Consider the following 19,085-nt stretch of genomic DNA (forward strand, 5'->3'; position numbering starts at 1 on the left):
ATGTATAGCAGTAATTTACTATATAAATAAATACAGAATCTTTAATTTTTACCTGACTGGGAATTTTATAGTACCTTAGAATTATATATATATATATATATATTTCTTTTTAGAGACCTGACGAGAGAGTGACAGAGAAAGGGGAGGGGGCAGAGGGAGAGAGAGAATCTTAAGTAGGTTCCATGCCCAGTGGGGAACCTGACTCCAGGCCCAGTCTCACAACGCTGAACTCATGAACCGAGCTGAAATCAAGAGTTAAACACTTAACCAACTGAGGCACCCAGGTGCCCCTAGAGTTGTATCTTAATATATCTTAGCAAGTTATGTGTATTGTTCAATCATCCCTAATGAGCATTTCCTCCATCCCCCTATTTTCTCCTAAAAGTAGTGAATATGAAATTATTTTGGCTATTTAGATTCCCATTAACTGAAATTCTGATTTTTTCTAAATGCTTTATTTTTTTAAGTAATCTCTATGCCCAGCTTGGAGCTCAGACTCACGACCCCAAGATCAGGATTTGCATGCTCTACCAACTGAACCAGCCAGGCATCCCTGAAATTCTGATTTATTTTTCACTTTATAGGGCCTCAGAAGCTAAATTTTCATTATTTAATGAAGCTATCTCTGACAAGATAACTTAACAGAATTATTTTATAGGTATTTGTAAAATAGTGTTACAGAATTCAGCTTTGGGCTCTTACAATAATTTAGTGCTATTTAATATTTTTATCTAAAATGTTACATCAGTTTGCTTGGAAATTTTCTTTATCAGTATGTTTATGCAAGTTTAATTTAGAGATAATATTTTTTATACTTTCATTTCAGTTTGTAAAAATACATTTCCTCCCCACAGAATCAAACTTTTCTCATGGTGCAGTTTTGACAGAAATACCCAGGACTTCCGGCATTTCGAGTCAAGGAGATTCCTACTATTCCTCACCTGCGTCAATCTCAAATGCACTGTCACAGCATACTCCACCCATACCTTCAATGGTGTCTCCACCTTCTTCAAGCTGGTCAGGTGGGGCCCAGCCTACCTCGCGCGCAGTTAGTACAAATCCACTGAGTGGTTTTTCAACAGGGACACTTTCCTCTCATCCACAAGGTATCTCGCAATATCTGGAAATGCCTCTTGAGAGTGATCTGAATGCCTCTAATGCTTGTATTTATAACAATGCAAATGACATAGGCAGAATGGAAGCACCATCCATGTCACCAGCTGATTTATATGGTATTTCTGATGGCAACCTGCTGCCGAATTGCCCTATGAATATGATGACACCTAGTAGTGACAGCATGAGGGAGAATGATAATCCGAGACTTGTGAGCATGAATCTCGAAAACCCCTCATGTAATTCAGTGTTAGACCCAAGAGACTTGAGACAGCTCCATCAGATGTCCTCTCCCGGTATGCCAGCCAGCGCTGGTTCCAGTACAGCTGCTTTTGTTCCACAGCCAGAGGCATTTGAGAGATCTGACTTCAACTGTACAGATAACAGTATGATAAATGAGTCAGGACCATCAAATGGTACTAATCCAAACAGTCATGGTTTTGTTCATAGTCAGTATTCTAGTATTGGCACTATGCAGAATGAGCAATTAAGTGACTCATTTGCATTTGATTTTTTTCAAGGTAATTTGTAAAACTTAAATGGTTGTTTGGGTATATTGAATTCAAAGCTGGAAAGTATCCTATAGGGAAATTCTGCAATAGAAATTTAAGAGGACATAACTGCTTCTTCTTTTTGAAACATGTGACCTGATACTGTGTGCAGGGAATTCTGTCTTTGAGAAGAAAATGAGAGCAAGGCTCCAATTCTTCCAAATACACCTTTTTATACTTTTTTTATATGGTGTTGATGTGTTCTTAGTTAAATGAATTAACTGATATTTGCTTTGAAGCAAATTTAAGGTAAAACCTGTAATGACTGTGTCATTAGAAAAATGATTTCATTATTATTTTTGAGACCTATAGGCCAAGGTGACCCCTAAGGGGTTTTCTGAGGCTTCTTGGAGTTTCTTAGAGTTACTTATAAGCCAAGAATTTTTAAATCTTTAAGAATCTAACTTGACAGGGGGCGCCTGGGTGGCTCAGTCAGTGAAGCATCTGCCTTTGGCTGGGGTCATGATCCCAGGGACCCTGGGATCCAGCCCTGCAGCAAGCTCCCTGCCCAGTGGGGAGTCTGAGTCTCCCTCTCCCTTGCCCATGCTCGCTCTTGTGCACACACATGCTCTTTCTCTTAAATAAATGAAGTCTTTAAAAAAAAAAATTCTAACTTGGACAGAAGAGAGTTGAAGTGAACTTTTAAGGTAGGGGAAGTTCTCTACATTTTGGATGGTTTAAATCCTTACCTTTAAAATTGCTTATGATTTTAGGTTTATACCCATGTCTTTAAGGTGAAAGTTTTCTTAGACCTCTCTTCTTTCTTGTGTTTCCTCACTCACTGTGATCTCATCCAATTTCATCAATTTTATCCTTACCTTAGACTTATCAATTTTATCCTTACCTTAGACTTATCCTCTGACCTTCATACTTGGAGGTTATATGTGTATGTAAAACTATTTATTTGACATCTCTACTTAGAATCCCATTAATGAACAAAAATCTAGCTCAGATTCAACATATCCAAAACTGAGTTCTTGATCTTTTCTCCTAATTTCCTTCTCCTTTGTCTTCCTCAACTTAGTAAATAGCAGTGCTATGCTTCTGTTGTTGCTCAGGTCCAAAACCATGGAGTCATCCTTGATTCTTTTCTCTCCCAGATTCAATCCATCAGCAAATCTGGTAGGCCCTGACTTCAAAATATACCCAAAGCTCACCACCTCTTTTGACCTCTACTATTAACTTCCTCTTCTAAGCCACTGTCATATCATCTCTTGCCTAGTTTGAAGCTATAGCCTCAAAAGATGCTCTTACATCCTTGTGCCCCTATAGTCTCTTCTCCCCAAAGTTGCCAGAAAGAGTATTTTTAAAACAAGTCAAATGGTATCATTCACATGCTCAAAACCATCCGGTGGCTCCCCATTCCCACTCAGAGTAGAGACCAGCATCCTTAAAATTGGCAGGCTCATACATACTTAGTCTCCTGTCTCATCTCTTAACGTTTTCTTCTCATTCAGCTCCAGGCATTCTCATAGCCTCTCTTCAAAAACACCAAGTATACTCGTGCCTCAGACTCTTTGTACTTGGTGTCCTCTCTGCCTTAACTATTTTTCTCTCAGATACATGTGTAGTTCACTTCTTAACATCCTTCAGATTCACTCATCTAATACTGATCAAGGCCTTCCTCGAGTTTGTACATATCAGTACTCCGTGTCTCCTCTCCTTTATATTGTTCTGTAGCACTTACCAGGTCTGACCTTTACTACGCACTTATTTTTTATTTTAATTTTTTTTTTCCTTTACTGGAATCTGTGTTCTACAAGGGTAAAAATTTTTATGTTTCGTTTGTTGAATTCCCAGTTTGTAGGACAGGCTCTGCCTCATATTAAGCACTTAGCAAATATTGAATGTTCAAAGTACTACTAATAGAACTTTATTTTTTGAAAGAACAGCTTTAATTATTAGATGTTCATGATTTTTATAATTCTATTTAATGTGACATTGGGTTTATGTCAGAACCATACGCCTTCAGGTCAAGGTTTAATAACGGTAATCCAAACTATTGAAAGCAAAGTAATCCCAGTTGCAAAATGATGGTAGAATTTAGGCAGTAATCTTAGTTGTGATGGAGTTGTCATGATGCTAAGTAACTGAACTCTATTTTACACCTAGAGCCCACCATAAATGTTGAGCATGTTCTGAGCTAGAAACAGTGTGTCATTTCATTTATGCAGTGTCCAACCAAACCAGTAAGTTTACTGGAACAATCAAAATGGGAAATGTATGAATGTCTGAATGTATGAATCTCTAAAAAAATCTGAGTTGAATGATACTGGGAACTGGGAAAGAGAGCAAGATAAAACTTGGGGTTAGGATAGACTAGGAAGCAGAAGAAGAAAAAGATTAAAGACACCTAAGTACCATTAATATTTCTCAGAAATTATGATTTAAAAATGGAACATTTGTTATATAATTTTAAAGACCATAAGCATGTAACATACTTTAGAAGAATTTACCAGGGAGAAAGAATACCTTGGAAGGCATCATTTCTTTTCTGTTCAAAATATGAATGAACCCAGGATATTTCCAGATAGTGGTCGATAGGTAGTAAGCTTTTTAAAAAAAAATACAGAATCCTGTAATTTTATAATAATTAGCACTGGCCAGCTTAAACACAGACTTTAGAAAATCTGGATTTTTGCATTAAATAAGCAATTGACTTGTTTTGCAGGGTTGTGTTTTGTCCACCGTTCCCCCATCCCCCACCCCCCACCCCATGTAAGCTGAATTAAGGTACTGCTACATCTGTGTTTAAAGTATTTCCAGTGGATATTTTTTTTATTTTTTGGGTGCTACTTACTGATCATAGAGTTTATTTTATAATATAAAAAGAATTTGGCAACCTGTTTCTCATCTATCTCTAAATGTATTTGTGTTTTCACACTTAGTTTCTGAGGAAAAAGTGCCCCTCTGCCTTTCTACATTCTGCTTGCACCCTGGACCCTGCTCTGTCTCCCATCTTGTTTCTGTATCCTCATATCACCATTTAGTGGTGGTTTTCTTTGTATAACTTTGGTAAACATTTTCTTTAACCTTAAAAGAAAGAAAACAAAAACCTTCCTACTACCTTCATGTTCCTTCCTTCACATCCGGACTCAGGAAATACTTTCAGCTTCTATTTCCTCTGCTCCCAGTCATTCTTTAGCTTACTTATCTTTCACCAACTTTTGTTTTCTTTTTCTTTTCTTTTTTTTTTTTCTTCTCTTTTTTTGGTGGGGGGTGGCACATGCAGGCAAGTGTACTCTCAAGAGTGGGTGGAAGGGCAGAGAGAGAGAGGGAGAGAGAGAATATGAAGCAGGTTGCAAGCACCCGAACTGGCATTCATCTTGTGACCCTGAGATTATGACCTGAGCCAAAATCAAGAGTTGGACATAAAACTGATTGAGCTACCCGGGTGCCCCCTCTTACTGTTTTCTTATGATATTCTGGGAAAAGTGACCAGAGACACTTTTCCTTGTCAAATCTGGTGTCTTTTTATCAGTCCTTATTCTGCCTGACCTATCCATAACCTTTTTTCCTATTGGCTACTCCCTTCTTGGATAGTCCTCCGAGGTTTCTGTGGTAGATAAGATTCCTCTCGGAGGTTGACTTTTTTCCCAGAATCTCAACCCCAGCCCTCATTTGGTGCTATTTTTTCCCTGGGTGACCGACCTCATCAGTGCCTACAGTTTCAGCTTTCTCTCACGCTACACAAATGCCTTTATGAACTGCGTCCCCCTTTTGCATTCCCTACTTTGCATTCCCTACAATGGCATTATCATTTACCCTGCCATCCAAGATACTTAATTAGAACCTCAGAATCATGTTTTATTCCTTTTCTCCCTCATTGTCCTACTTAGTTATCAAGTCTTTTAAATTCTGCCTCATAAAAATGTCTTGCATTTGTCCCTCCTTCATTCCTATTTTCTTCGTAAAGGCCTTCATTCCTTTTCCCCAAGAAGAATCTTCTATGTTGGTGCTTCAATAAATTGGGTTTTCAGAGGTATCAGCAGAGTAAATACAAGTACAAGTTTTTGATGAAAGTAAACATCTTACCTATTTTTCTTCTTCATTATCTTCATTAGATAATGAAGTATAGCTCTGCCTAAAAAGTATAGCTTTGCCTAAAATGTAGTAAGAAATAGGTTAAGATGGAGTATTTGGAGATCAATGTATAGAAGTCTCTCAGGAGACTTCATTGGGGTCATGGTTCAGACCAGATAAACCCTTTAGAGATGACATGTTTTAAAAGAATGTAGTGAAAACTCCTAACTGATGAATTCAGAACCTTACAGAATGGCACTATTCTGTTTTTTACTGTGCTCAGTATTTCAATATGCTTTTTAGTGAGTATAATAAATTTAGAGATACTGAAAAAAGTATTTTTTTATTTAATTTCTTTTCAATGTAACAGAAATCATTGTTTATGTACCACACCCAGTGCTCCATGTAATACATGCCTTCCATAATACCTACCACCAGGCTCCCCCAACCTCCCACCCCCACCCCTTCAAAGAATTTTTAAAGTTCTCAAATTATTTAATGTTAAATGCGTTTAAAAGATTGCAATCATTTGTAAAGTGTCAAAATCCTTTTTGTTGTACAGAATATTTTATTACCTTTGTAATATCTCTGTATACAGTGATTTTTTTGTGGTAATATAATAAATGGAAAAACTTTAAAATTCCTAAAATTTTGTTGTGATTTGACTTTAAAAATATTGGTGAGATTTTGTTATTTATACCATCCTCCCTGGGAAGGGTATTTTGGTTGCTTAGAAACATTAGGCATTTTTACGGAAAGCTATAGCTGAAAATACCTGCACATGTAACTATCCTTTGAAATGATAATTTCTGTAGAGTACTAGAATGCATTTTTAAAAGATTTTCATTTTCTGCCTTCCTGACTTATTTCCTGCCTCTCTCCCTATAATTCAGGACAAACATCATTTACGTATTCTGAGCAAGGTACAGGTAGGTACTACCACAGGGGCCAAAGGTGGTGGCCCAGTATGGGATACAGGGTGAAACAGGAGGAGCACATTTGAGGGCAGTAGTATGGAGGAGACTCTCAGGGATCTGGAATAAGGATGCAGCAAGAGTAGACTGGTTATTTATGAGGGGAACTGATCTATCAAGTAAATATATTAAGGCTAGTGGGAGCCAGATTTCTGTCAGAGAAAGGTATTATAAATTTTTAAAAAGGGGGGGGGAGAAAATTAGAATAAGGTTGAAATTGGATGTATTGGTATACAACTTCCAATTTTCAATATATGTAAAGAAATGTACTATGTGTGCATGTATGCATTTGCATTTGTTATTATGACCTGTCAAACAAAACAGGAAGCCACAAATCCACAAGAAGGGAAAGTTCTGCCTTTCAGTGGAAAGCTAAGCAAATAAATGGAGAAGGAATGGTGGAATTAGATCGGTTTTTGCCAAATCTTCAGTAAATGCTAAAACTAGTAGATCAACATTTGATGGTTTCCTTACAAAATACTTACTAATTAAAGGGAAAAAAGAGTAACTATAAAAGTAGAGGAGCTTGGCAGACACGACCTTCATTAACTGATTAAAATCCAGTCATCAGTAACTGCATAAATCAAAATTGTAGGACACCTGATAAGAAGATAATACCTCTTAAGTGGTATTCTTGCCAGGAAGGTACAACCTCAAACTAATAAAAAGGAAACATCAGGCAAACCCACATTGAAGAGCAATCTACAAAATAACTGACCTGAAATCTTCAAAAATGTTAAAATAATGAAAGCCAAGGAAAGACGAACTGTTTCAGATTGGTGGAGGACTTATGTGCAAAGCATTTATGTGCAAAGCATGATCCCTTGCCCATGAAATGTTACTATTGGAACAACCAGTGAGACTTGAGTGGGCTCTGTGGATTACATGGTTGCAATATCCGGGTTAACATCCTGAATTGATAGTCCTATTGTGGCGAATTAGAAGAATGTCCTTGTTTGTAGAAATTGTATGCTAAAGTATTCACATTCACTGGTGACAGAGCATCACCAGCTCAGTGGTTTGGGGGGGTGGGTATTTCTTCGTACTTCTTGCACCTTTCCTGTAAGTTTGAAATTATTTCAAGATGAAAACAATTAAATGAGTATCATAAAAGCAGTATTTTTTTCCATAATAAAAGTACCATCTTTTTTTTTTTTAAAGAAAAAAAATGTGGGGCTTGAACTCACTACCCTGAGTCCAAGACCTAAGCTGAGATCAAAAGTCAGACACTTACCAGACAGAGCCACCCAGGCTCCAAAAGGGTACCAGTTTTAGAAATCAGAAAACCTTGCATCAAAGTTCATTCTCATTATTTGGGCTTAAAAATCAAGAATAAAGCTTCAAAAGAAAAGATTAGCCTAAGTAAGATAAATAAGATTTTTCTCTTTAGAAATCAAAATTTAACTTCTAAGTTTATTTCATATAACTTGTTAATGTAACCAGTTATCTTACTTGCTTACTTGGGAAATTCTTCTTTTCTTTCTTTCTTTCTTTTTTTTCCTTTCTTTCTTTCGGCTTCTCCAGGTATTCAGAGTTGAGCTGATGTTTTTCCTAAACTAAATCATAGACTATATTTGGGACAAAGAAATACTAAGAAATAAAAAGGGGCTCTTTCTCTATGTTTTATTAAATATTTAACTAGAATTTAAATGAAAGTTTGAAAAAAAAATAAAGCTGTGAATGGGTATTAAGGAGGGCACTTGTTATGATGAGCACTGCATGTTTTTTGTAAGTGATGAATCACTGAATTCTACTCCTGAAACCAAAAGTACACTATATGTTACTAGAATTTTTAAAAAATTTTTGAAAAGGAAAAAAAATTACAAAATAAAGCTATGAGAAAAGATCACAAAACTAATTAAAATAATTGTATATAGGCAAAAGCGAAACTATAGTACTTTCATTACTTAATGTTCTCAGTTCTTGCATAAAACAAAGACCTACATTGATTTTTAACAACCTGTGTCTCATAATATATGAACATATGGAATAAGTAAAGTATATACAGCTAATGTCTACTTTTTGCTGGAAATTTTGCATAATGTCAGGAATAGAAATTTAAAAATCTGTTAAAGAGGTTTTTAATTTTTCCATTTTTCAGATTCCACTAAATTCAAAGCTGAGCCAAAAAGAAACATGGAAAACACTATCTCCCAAGTTATTTAAATCTTTTTTGTAGCAAAACTTTCCCAAAAAGGGAGAAACATTCACACAAAAGTTCTTACCTGTTTATCAGAAGTTTATTTCTATTATCCCTTTCTTGTTTTCTGGCATTGAAAATAGTGAAACAATTATTTGCTAGTATTCACATATGAAACTTCTAAATGTCAAACAATTTTCCTGATAAATGAATAATACATCTTGGAATCTATGAAGTATATTTAATGAAGAGATGGGAAACAATCAGCCAATACTATCCAAGTCACATGTGTTCTAAAATAAGCTCAGATAGTTAAATCAGGATGATAGAAAATACACTTAAGCCTGAAATTTTAATGAGATTGCTGAAATGTTTCTCTTAATGACCCATCCATTTTCTTTAGATTTAGCTTATTTCATTTTTTCCTCTTCATAGTACCAACTGATGATTAACTTATTAACAAATAGTAGTCATATAAGATCATATGATATATACTTGGGCTATTTTTTGGCAACCTCCTTGATTTGGTATCTAAATTCCAAAAGTCATCTCTGATGCTTACTGCATTTGTTTTATTTGTTCATTTTAATTATTTTATTTATTTATTTGGTTAGTGCATTTAAATGACATTCTCAGGTGCCTCCTTCATAAAATAGGTACTCAATAACAAGATTTATTAAGAAAGGACCTTAGAGACCAGGAAACTTCAGTTTAGCCCCTGATATTGAAGTAACTAACGATTTTAGATAAATCATTTAACATTCATTCTTTGGTTTTCATATTTATAAAATGGAAATTGTAATATCTTATCCACTTGATGAAGACGTTTGAAATTGGATAATACACTGAAGCACTCTGGAATAATAGCAGATTGTTTAGCAATCCTAGTTTTTCAAAATCTTATCCCTGGGTTTGAAGTTACTGAAGGCACTTGTGTCTCCTTATTTAAAAGTAATTTATGGAAGTCTCTTAACAGGGTATGCCTCAATTCCTAAGGTTTCATTTTCCCTCCCCAGGAAAAGTACTGATATTTTTAAGTTATCAAAATAGTTACTTGAAGTCATTAAGATTGTGACAGATTGTATCAAAAAGTACTTATGTTGGTAATATCTTGCTTAAAGCCTACTGGGAAAAATATTTATTAATGATGTTAGATTTGCATTTGATATCTTAGAATATTATAGGATACTGTGCTGTATAAATCTAGATATAACTTTTATCAAGACCATTTAAGAAAGTTCGAACATGATTTTGAAGGTGGTATGTCTTGTGGAGAGAAATTTTGCAAATGATAGCCCCTCAAATTATCAGAGAATGTATCCTGTTTGTGTATGTCTCTAAATGAAAGAATTAAGAGAATGTTTTCATTATTCATAGTCTGGCGTGTAGGGTTTGGAGAAGGAACAAGAAAAATCCTAAGACATCCTTAGAACATTTAACACAACATATACACATACATAGATCCTGAGATGTTACAAAAGGTTTTAAAATACATAGATCAACATGATCCAAATGGTTTCCAAGACACTGCAATGGTGAGTAAATAGCCATTATACAGTGTATGCTGAATGGAGGTCTGCATCATTCCACGAAAACCCTACTCTGTTTCCACATTTGAAAGCTAGTCATCCAGAGCAGGGGGCCAGTCAACATCTACAGACTAGAAGGAAGGAAACAAGACATGAAAACATATTACTGTTCTAGTAAGCATTTGCTGGTAATGTATAAACTTAATAGTTTTAATGTAAGGCCACAGCAGAAGTTAAATTTGAAGAAAAGTCATTGAATACCACAGTTCAACACTCAAAAACCCATGGTCAGCCTTAAGATTCTTGGGCCCAAGGTCTGTATCTGAATGGTTGCTCAGCTGTTTATATTAATCGTACCTTTTGGCCAAGAAGAGACTAGAGTACATCTAAATTTTATAAATGTTATTTACAGGTAAAGTAACAATTTCAGGGACAACACCAACTTTCCCTCAGACGTCTCTGCAACTTTTATTCTTCAGATCATTTCCATTGTCTCATCTTGCATTTAACAAGCACTCAAATAGTCTATACACTTAGGGTTGTTATTTGTAACTTAGCAACCGAATGAGAAACAAATGAGTATGAAAGATCACCTGGAACTAGAAAAGGATAAATGATCATTGTATATCATTTCAGAATTCTTGTTTCTTGTTTCTTTTAAAATCAGATTTATCTGTCTCTACTCACTTGGTTTGACTCTTCTAGAACAAAGCCTTGATTTAAGTCATAATAAAACTACAGTAGCAGACTGTTTTTTTTCTCCACATACAACAATCACATCCTAGGCTTTCAGAAGTACTTGAACCACCGTAGAAGACCCAATTTGAGAAGTTTAAAAAAGTCCACTGTACCCATGTCTTGTTAAAACTCAAAATGCTTTACCACAAGTGATATTTAAAATCAATCTATGAGTCACTGCCAAAATCAGGAAATTTTATTAGAAAAGCCCAAATAACTGTTGTGTGTGTATATGCATATCTTTTAGAAATCCAAGAAGGTATTTTGGTTTTGTTTCAGAACACAGCCACATACTGAACACCCATATATAAGCTAATGGGTTATTTCTCATGCCTGAAACTAAACATTTCAGGTCACAGTCTTGTAAGTGTTGAAAACAGGGGAGGTTTGTAGAGCTCTATAGGTGTTTTCAATGAACAAACATGGATAAGGAGCACTGGCCTGTGACTCTAACATTGCTAAATTGTTCTAAGATCAAAGATGAATGCAGTTGAGATTTACTTTAACAGGAGGCTGTCTTCCTCAAAATAACAGTCCCTCTGAGAATGCTCCCTGCAACCTTGAAGGTGCTATCGATGGCTGAATGCAGGAGCTGTGTACAATCTAATCTGAAAGCCCTCGAGAATTGCCAGTTGGCCGATGATGCGCAAGTGATCATGGGATTACCATAGCTGTTTGCACACGAGGCCACTAAACCCATTTCTTTTGGTAACTGATAATCCCAAGTGCAAAACACTAGCCTCCTAATATTTTCTTTATGCAGGGGGGGAGGCATGGGAGAGGGACCCCATTCTCCATCAGATATTCATCAAGGAGCACAAGTTGTGACTTAGTACCTACTGACGGTCAAATGAGAAAATATATTTATGGAGAACTGCCGGAAGGACCTATTAAATCCACTCTTTTAAATACTTAAGAATTTAACCTTGTTTCAATTCAGACCCTAGGAGCAGAAAATTTATCCCACAGCATAGGGGTCCTATGATGTGGTATATGATATGATATGATATGATGTGGTATATGATAAATAGGGGTCCTATTTTGTGTGTGTGTGTTTATTTTTTTTCCATTTTATTTTCAGTGTTCCAAGATTCATTGTTTATGCACCACACCCAATGCTCCACGCAATACATGCCCTCTTTTAATATACACCACCAGGATCACCTAACCTCTGCTTAAAATCTTTTTTTTTAATTTAATTTTATTTTTTTCATTGTTCCAGTAAACATCGGCTGATCCCATTTTCTATCCCTGTCCTGAATGTGTGTTTCTGAGTAGCCTGCCTTAAATTTTTTGTAAAACAAAACAGTTATGGGAATGAACTCCGTAGAGTCTGAAGGACATATGAAGGGTTCTTAAGTTTCACTTCCTTGACCCACTTAAGGGTTTAAGATCTCATGCCCCATGTAAATTAGCTATATATTTCCAAAGATCATCAATGAGATCTTGTATTTTTTAAGAAGATAAAAATTCCAAAGACGGTCCCTCCCTGCAATACAATGCTACTGTGAGATTTTGACCATTTTCAAATACCCATTAAGATGAGTGGAGATAGATACCTATTTGGCTTAATGCCCACCCCCCCAAAAAGCATAACCTTGGCTAAATTCAATGTACAAACAGCTACTTCCACAATAAAATGCTTTACCTCGACATCCAGCTCAAGAATGTCTGCGGTCACATTCATTAGAGAGCCAATGTTCGGCTTGGTTCTCCCAAAGTCTCCATGTACAAACTCTTTAATGTAGCTGGGCTTTGTTTAAGGAAACAATGGAGATAGCTATGCTAGCTAACTGGTGAGATTTGATAGGTGAAAGGGAAATGACAGAAGAAAGCAGAAATGTTACAAGCGAAAGGTTATTTCTGAGCTGTGACCCATGATGTGTGTCTTAGAAAACAAGCTTTGGCAGACTGGTTCCTACCAGCCTGGAAGCTAACAGCAGGACTTGGCACCTGTGTTTACATCAAACTTACCAAAGTCATGCCTTTCTTTTTCCTTTAGCTCATCACCAAGTGCTAAGGTTTGGATATGGACTTTTTTAAAGTTTTGTTTTGTTTTGATTTTTTAACTAACTAGAATTTAAATAAAACATTGAAATAAGAAATTTTTTTTTTAAAGTAATCTCTACACCCAAATGTGGGGCTCAAATCCATAACCCGAGACCAAGAGTGGGGCGCCTGAGTAGCTCAGTGGGTTAAAGCCTCTGTCTTTGGCTCAAGTCATGATCCCAGGGTCCTGGGATCAAGCCCTGCATCGGACTCTCTGCTCAGGGAGCCTGCTTCTGCCTCTCTCCCTGCCTGCCTCTCTGCCTACTTGTGATCTCTGTCAAATAAATAAATCTTTTTTTAAAAACTAAAAAAAAAACAGTCCCATGCTCCACTGCCTGAACCAACCAAGCAACCCTGGATATGGATTTTTAAAATGAACTGTACTTCAATGCTAAACAAAACAAAACAACCTTTGCTATTTTTTCTTTGCCACAGATTACATTTTGTCATCTTTTGGGCCCATTTTTCAATAACGTCAGCTGGCATCTGCCAGAAGAGAGGTTTCCACAGGGTCACGCACAGTGACTCCAATGATAGTTTTCCTGGTAATGTGACCCAGTGACACAATAGCAGTAGGATGGGAGGGACAATAAGAATATCAATTCAGTTGTTGATAAAGGCCTTTCCAAAGGATTATCAAGGGGCCTAAGTTTTAGCTGTTTGCAGTTTTTTTGTTTGTTTGTTTTTGTTTTTTGACAGAGAGAGATCACAAGTAGGCAGAGAGGCAGGTAGAGAGAGAGGAAGGAAAGCAGGTTCCCTGCTGAGCAGAGAGCCCGATGCAGGGCCCTGGGATCATGACCTGAGCCAAAGGCAGAGGCTTTAACCCACTGAGCCACCCGGGCGCCCTAGCTGTTTGCACTCTTACATGGTTAGCAAGAGAATTAAGTCTTTTTTGAAAGGGGCGATTTCATGTTTCCCTCGTTGGTCTTCAAATTTTGATATCAATGGCCAATCCTGGAATTACTTATTAAGATTACATTAACATTCCTTACATAGGACTTAACTACAGCCTTAAAAACTGTTATCTGAAAGATACAATTTTGCTAGCATTCAGTAAAAACCCGTTCAGTATTATGTTGTGTTCTATAAACTGGCACTTAGTATAAAAATTTAATATAATTCAAATAGGAAAAATAAGTTTATTCTCAGATGACAAATAAAAAACTTATACCATGAATATTCTGATATTATGTCCTCCTCACTTTCTGAAAGTGTATTCACTCTACTTTCACCAAATGTTTTCAGTCAAGCTTCAGACGTAATTATTTAGTAACTGCCTTCTTTGCTGAACTCACTCATACTTACTCAACATTTGTTATCCTTTTTCTCTTTCAAGAATGCTACTTCCGAGTAGCAATGACGAGAGGAGATGACCAAAAAGTCCCAGAACAACCAGTTAAAAGGGCCAGAATGGTTCTTATTCATTTCCAGAAAGATGAGGTGTAAGTCATATGAACTAGTTCAGCATATTGAGCAATATATGTGGAAAAATTTGCATACTTTTGTGTATAACCACAGGGTATCTAAAGCTTTAGCAGACAGTTTTTCTTGGCTAAGCCCATAAGTAACATATATATGCCTGGTCCTAAAAATGTTTTAATAAGATTGAAATCAAGACATTAGTTTCTTCAAAAGACCCCTGCATTTCACCTAGCACTCTAAAATAAAAGCTGGAATTGGGTAAAAAGGTTTTCTTTGATGTGATTCATTTGATGAAATATGGATGAATGTGGATGGCAACTCCCTGATGTATTTTAACTAAAAACTCAGATTGGATACAAAACCACACAAAACAGGTGAACACAAACCATATGAACCATATGAACAAGTGATCATTTCTGGACTATTCTCTTGTTTAGGGCCAGTGGCCAAAATGAAGTGAAGATCAGTACGTAAAGTAGGGCCACTCCCATCTATTATCAGTGTTTAGTGATTTGGGGCAAATGCTCAAAATGCTGAAAGGACTCAAATGTGGTTATGAAAATGTGACTTGCAAAATGCATAGAGACAAATCAATAAATGAATCAATCAAAACTGTTTCCTGAGTATTCACTATACAGTCAGCATTGTGTGACACACTTTTAAAGTTCACGCTCTATTGGCTGCTGCCTCGTGGTTTAAAATGTCATTTTGAAAGATACAAATTAGTTGAGAACCCTCCTTCCCCGCCCCCCAAAAAAGGATTCTTCCCCAACCTAATCCTTACCCTAATCATTCCTAGATCAGGTTGCACCTGTTTTCTAGGACAGCCTGAACTCTTCCAACAGGGTTCTGGTTAGAGTATTGCTATGTGGAAGGCAAAAGGATACGTTCCAGCTTGAGTCTTCAGATAGAGGCGGAAATGATGGTCATCCACATAGTGTGACTCCATGGAGTGAATGATGCGAGTTCTCACAGCCAGGGGCCTCCGGTGAAGGACCCGCAGAGGTGTTTTCTGGTCGATCTTTAACTCCTAGAGGAGGATGTGTTACACAATCATGGAGTCAGTTCTGCTGCCCAGGGAAGCCTGTCTCAACACCTCTGTCATCCATGGCCCACCACAGATGTTTTCTTTGGAGGACCTCATCTATCACTGTCACGGTAGATACTAATAGTCTTGTAATAAGTAGTATAATAGTAATAGTAGTAGTAGTATAGTAGTATAATAGTAATAGGGAATACTAAATAGTATTCCCTAAGGTTCAGGCTCTGTGGAACTTCTCATAACGTCGTCCATAGTTACTTACTGGGCCCCAGTATGCCATTTTTAAAAAGGCTTTGAGGTAAATGATCCCCAGGGCCTCTTTTGCTCTAATATTTAATTAATTAATTAAATTGAGTAGGACCCTGGAGTTCTAGCCTGTCCTTCACTTTTAAGAGAGTTCTTCTAGAAGACATATTCTTACCTTCCTCTCCCCTCAACCCAACGGATGACCTAACAGCTGAGGTGAGAAATGGCTGTTTGTAGAAGGTGAGACCTCAGCATCACTGATGTGTATAGGCAGTGTGCATGTTTTAAGGACAACCATGCACCTACTTACAAGGTTATTTTGTTGTTGCTGTTATTATATGAAAAGAAATATCTAGAAAATTAACAGTTGCATCACTGTTTAGGGTAATGTTTCAATATAATAATTACAAAGAAGTGTGTACAATAAACCAGGACCTCTCAGTATTTGTAAGCCAGTTCAAGTTACTTTAGAATAATCATACTGCATGTCTTTTTTACAATTCAGATTTTTTTCAGGGGCATGGGCTTATTTTTCTTATAATTAGAGATTTCCTTTTGTCACAAAATATATAATTAAGAAACAGAGATTAATATTGTAGAAGGTCAACTAATTCCAAGTTTTAAAAATAGATATGGGGCATAACAAGAAATGTAGGTTCATAAGAACTTTGAATCTTCTGCCATTTCTTGTTGGAACAACTCCTTCCTAATTTACATGATTTGGGAGTGCCTGAAACCAGGCTAAGTAGAGAAGGATTTCTGTCTAGTCTTCCTTCTCTCCAGTTCTCCACCAAGAAAGAAAGAGCAAGTTCTGACAAAGACTATACCTGAAATGGTGTGACTGTTTTGATCATAGCAGTGAGTCAACGGCCCCTCCTAACTCATGGTTTTATGATTCTCTAAGGCTTCAAATTTAGAAGCACTTTGTTCTGCTAATACAGGCTGTCTCCATAAGGTTTGACATTTCTCCAGCCAAAAAGCAAAAAAAGGACAAGGCTGAACTGTTAAGGCATCTGTACAGATATGGCCTCTGTACAGAAACAGCTGGTTTTAAATGCATGACTAAGGCGTGCTCTTCTCCCTGTTTCCTTTCTTGCTACTCACTCGCAGGCCTGCGAACCATGAATAGTCAATGGAAGTACTAACTGAGCTGGGCTTCCAACATAATACTTGATCACCTCACATTCCTGCATGTGTTTTGTGTCTATTTATTTTCAGTAGATACAAGGGAACCATTTACTCTAACATTCCACTCTGCTGGCCACTTTCTGCTGAATTTTCAGAAACACATATACACAAAAGTTGTTTTGTTTTTTTTTCCCCTTATAAATAGGTTGCCTTTAAAAAAGAAGAGACAAATAGTTAAGTTTGAAGTGACTCTTTCTCAACATGGAACAGTAACTCAGTTTTTTTATTTTTGATGACAATAGGAATATTTGAAAACAGTCTTAACCCCAACTCAAAAAATCAAAAGTCAGCTAGTCCCATCAGTCTATGTGGGCTGTGAACCATTAAGAGAGACCTTTTCACTGACTTGTTTACTCTGAACCTCCAAAAATCATCTTTCAGCATTATTCGGCATTATTTCTGAATTGGCTCTGAATTGGGCTACCTCCAAATAATGAAAATATATATATATATATATATATATATATATATATATATATTTTTTAAGTAGACTCCACACCCAGTGTGGGGCTTGAACTCATGACCCCAAGATCAAGAGTCACATGCTATACTGACTGAGCCACCCAGGTGCCCCTGAATCTATTTTTAAAATGAGTTAATTTTCCCCTCAGCATTCTGACTGACTTGTACATGTGATGGAATAGAGATTTAGAAATTTGTTTTGCAACCTTAAAGGTATCTGTCTAGAGTTAAACTATCATCCTAAAGGCCCCAGATAATGGACCAAAAGCGAACAGCTTTTGATACAGAATCACAAAACTTGAGACCTGGAGACCCTCTGGAGGTGATGTAGTCTGCACTCCGGGTTATAAATAAACTTGTCTAAGCGGGTAAATGACTTGTACGTGTTCACCAAAACACTTACACTATAACCATGATTCTGCACTTCACTTTCTTTCTCATGTCTTGGGTGTTTCTCTAAGTCATAGACATAGACCTACCTCTATCCTTTTTTTACAACAATTTTAGGTATATATACATACAATAACATAAACTACATGGGATCACATGCTGTTGTGTTTTTTTAAATAGCTTTATAATATTCCAGCTTGTTCTTCCCTTTCCTTTTTGAAGGATATTCACTTTGTTTCTAGTTGTGTTGTTGATTTTGCCACTTTGAATAAAGTAAACATCTTTGCACACATATCCTTAAGCACTGGAGTTTTATTTCTTCAGGACAGATTGCCAGTAGTAAAAGTGTTGGGTAGAAGACCAGTATATTTTTAGTTTTTATAGTCATCGCTACATTGTTTTCCAAAAAGGCTAAACACTTTACATTTCTACTGACTAAGTATACAACTAGCTTTCTCCTCCATGCCACCCATAAGGTGTTGTTAGTTTCAGAGGACTAAGTGAGGTCTTATTGTTACTTCAATCCAGAAGTGGAACATCTTTTCAGACGATTCTTGGCATTTGGAGTTGCTCATTTTCAGCTGCTTATTCATATCCTTTGTCTACATTTTTGTATTGGGCGTTTGTATTTTTCATAAGTATAAATTCCATTTATGGTATCTTTTGCCATACAATTTGTTTTCTATGTGGTCATATATATGTGTACACATCACAATGTATCACCCTCTATGTACTCTTTATAGCTTGTTTTATTCCCCCTTAGCACCTACCAGGAACATTTTCCTTTGTCAATAAATAGTCAGCTACTTCATAATTTCTAACAACTGGCTAGCAATAATAGCTCATCACACAGATAAACCATAAGATTAAGCCATTCTCCTTTAGTAGATCACCTAGATTATTGTAAAATATTGCCCATTTAAACAATGTTGTGATAACTGTACACATCTCTGTGCTCATTTAGGCTCATTCCTTGCATTTGAGAGTAAATTATCTTTACAGGAAGAGGTGGGGACAGGTGGGAAGAAATATGCAAATAAATAGACAGACCCTCTACAGTGATATATTCATGGGAGGGGAAACCTAGCAGGTGCCAAAATATTGGTGCTGCATATATACTATCCTTCTTAAAAATGTATAACATGTTTTATTTATGCACTTAATCTTAGCATCAATTCTATTTTGTATTTTCTTTTTATAGATGCCCAAATATAATAA

The 19,085-nt window shown here is 36.5% G+C and overlaps 2 protein-coding genes across 8 annotated transcripts in view; one reads left to right on the forward strand and one right to left on the reverse strand.

Moving 5' to 3' along the window:
- Positions 1-6,336, forward strand: part of REL (REL proto-oncogene, NF-kB subunit) — a 31,805-nt gene extending 25,469 nt beyond the window's left edge. For all 3 annotated transcript variants that reach the window (XM_004742012.3, XM_004742013.3, XM_045077873.1), the window contains exon 10: positions 855-6,336. In XM_004742012.3, coding sequence (XP_004742069.1) covers positions 855-1,645 — 791 coding nt within the window. In that variant the 3' untranslated portion in view covers positions 1,646-6,336. The remainder of the gene's footprint in view (positions 1-854) is intronic.
- A 2,183-nt stretch (positions 6,337-8,519) lies between these two features.
- Positions 8,520-19,085, reverse strand: part of PUS10 (pseudouridine synthase 10) — a 76,997-nt gene continuing 66,431 nt past the window's right edge. For 2 of the 5 annotated variants that reach the window (XM_045077874.1, XM_045077875.1), the window contains exons 16-17: positions 15,427-15,569; positions 8,520-12,816 (exon numbers count right to left, since the gene is read on the reverse strand). In XM_045077874.1, coding sequence (XP_044933809.1) covers positions 12,594-12,816; positions 15,427-15,569 — 366 coding nt within the window. In that variant the 3' untranslated portion in view covers positions 8,520-12,593. Of the gene's footprint in view, positions 12,817-13,910; positions 14,072-14,422; positions 14,574-15,426; positions 15,570-19,085 lie in introns of those variants that run through there. The other 3 variants (XM_004742018.3, XM_013051080.2, XM_045077876.1) reach the window with 3 other exon arrangements.

This window comes from Mustela putorius, unplaced genomic scaffold, assembly GCF_011764305.1.
Source record: "Mustela putorius furo isolate JIRA1106 unplaced genomic scaffold, ASM1176430v1.1 tig00000224_pilon_pilon_pilon, whole genome shotgun sequence".
NCBI lineage: Eukaryota > Metazoa > Chordata > Mammalia > Carnivora > Mustelidae > Mustela > Mustela putorius.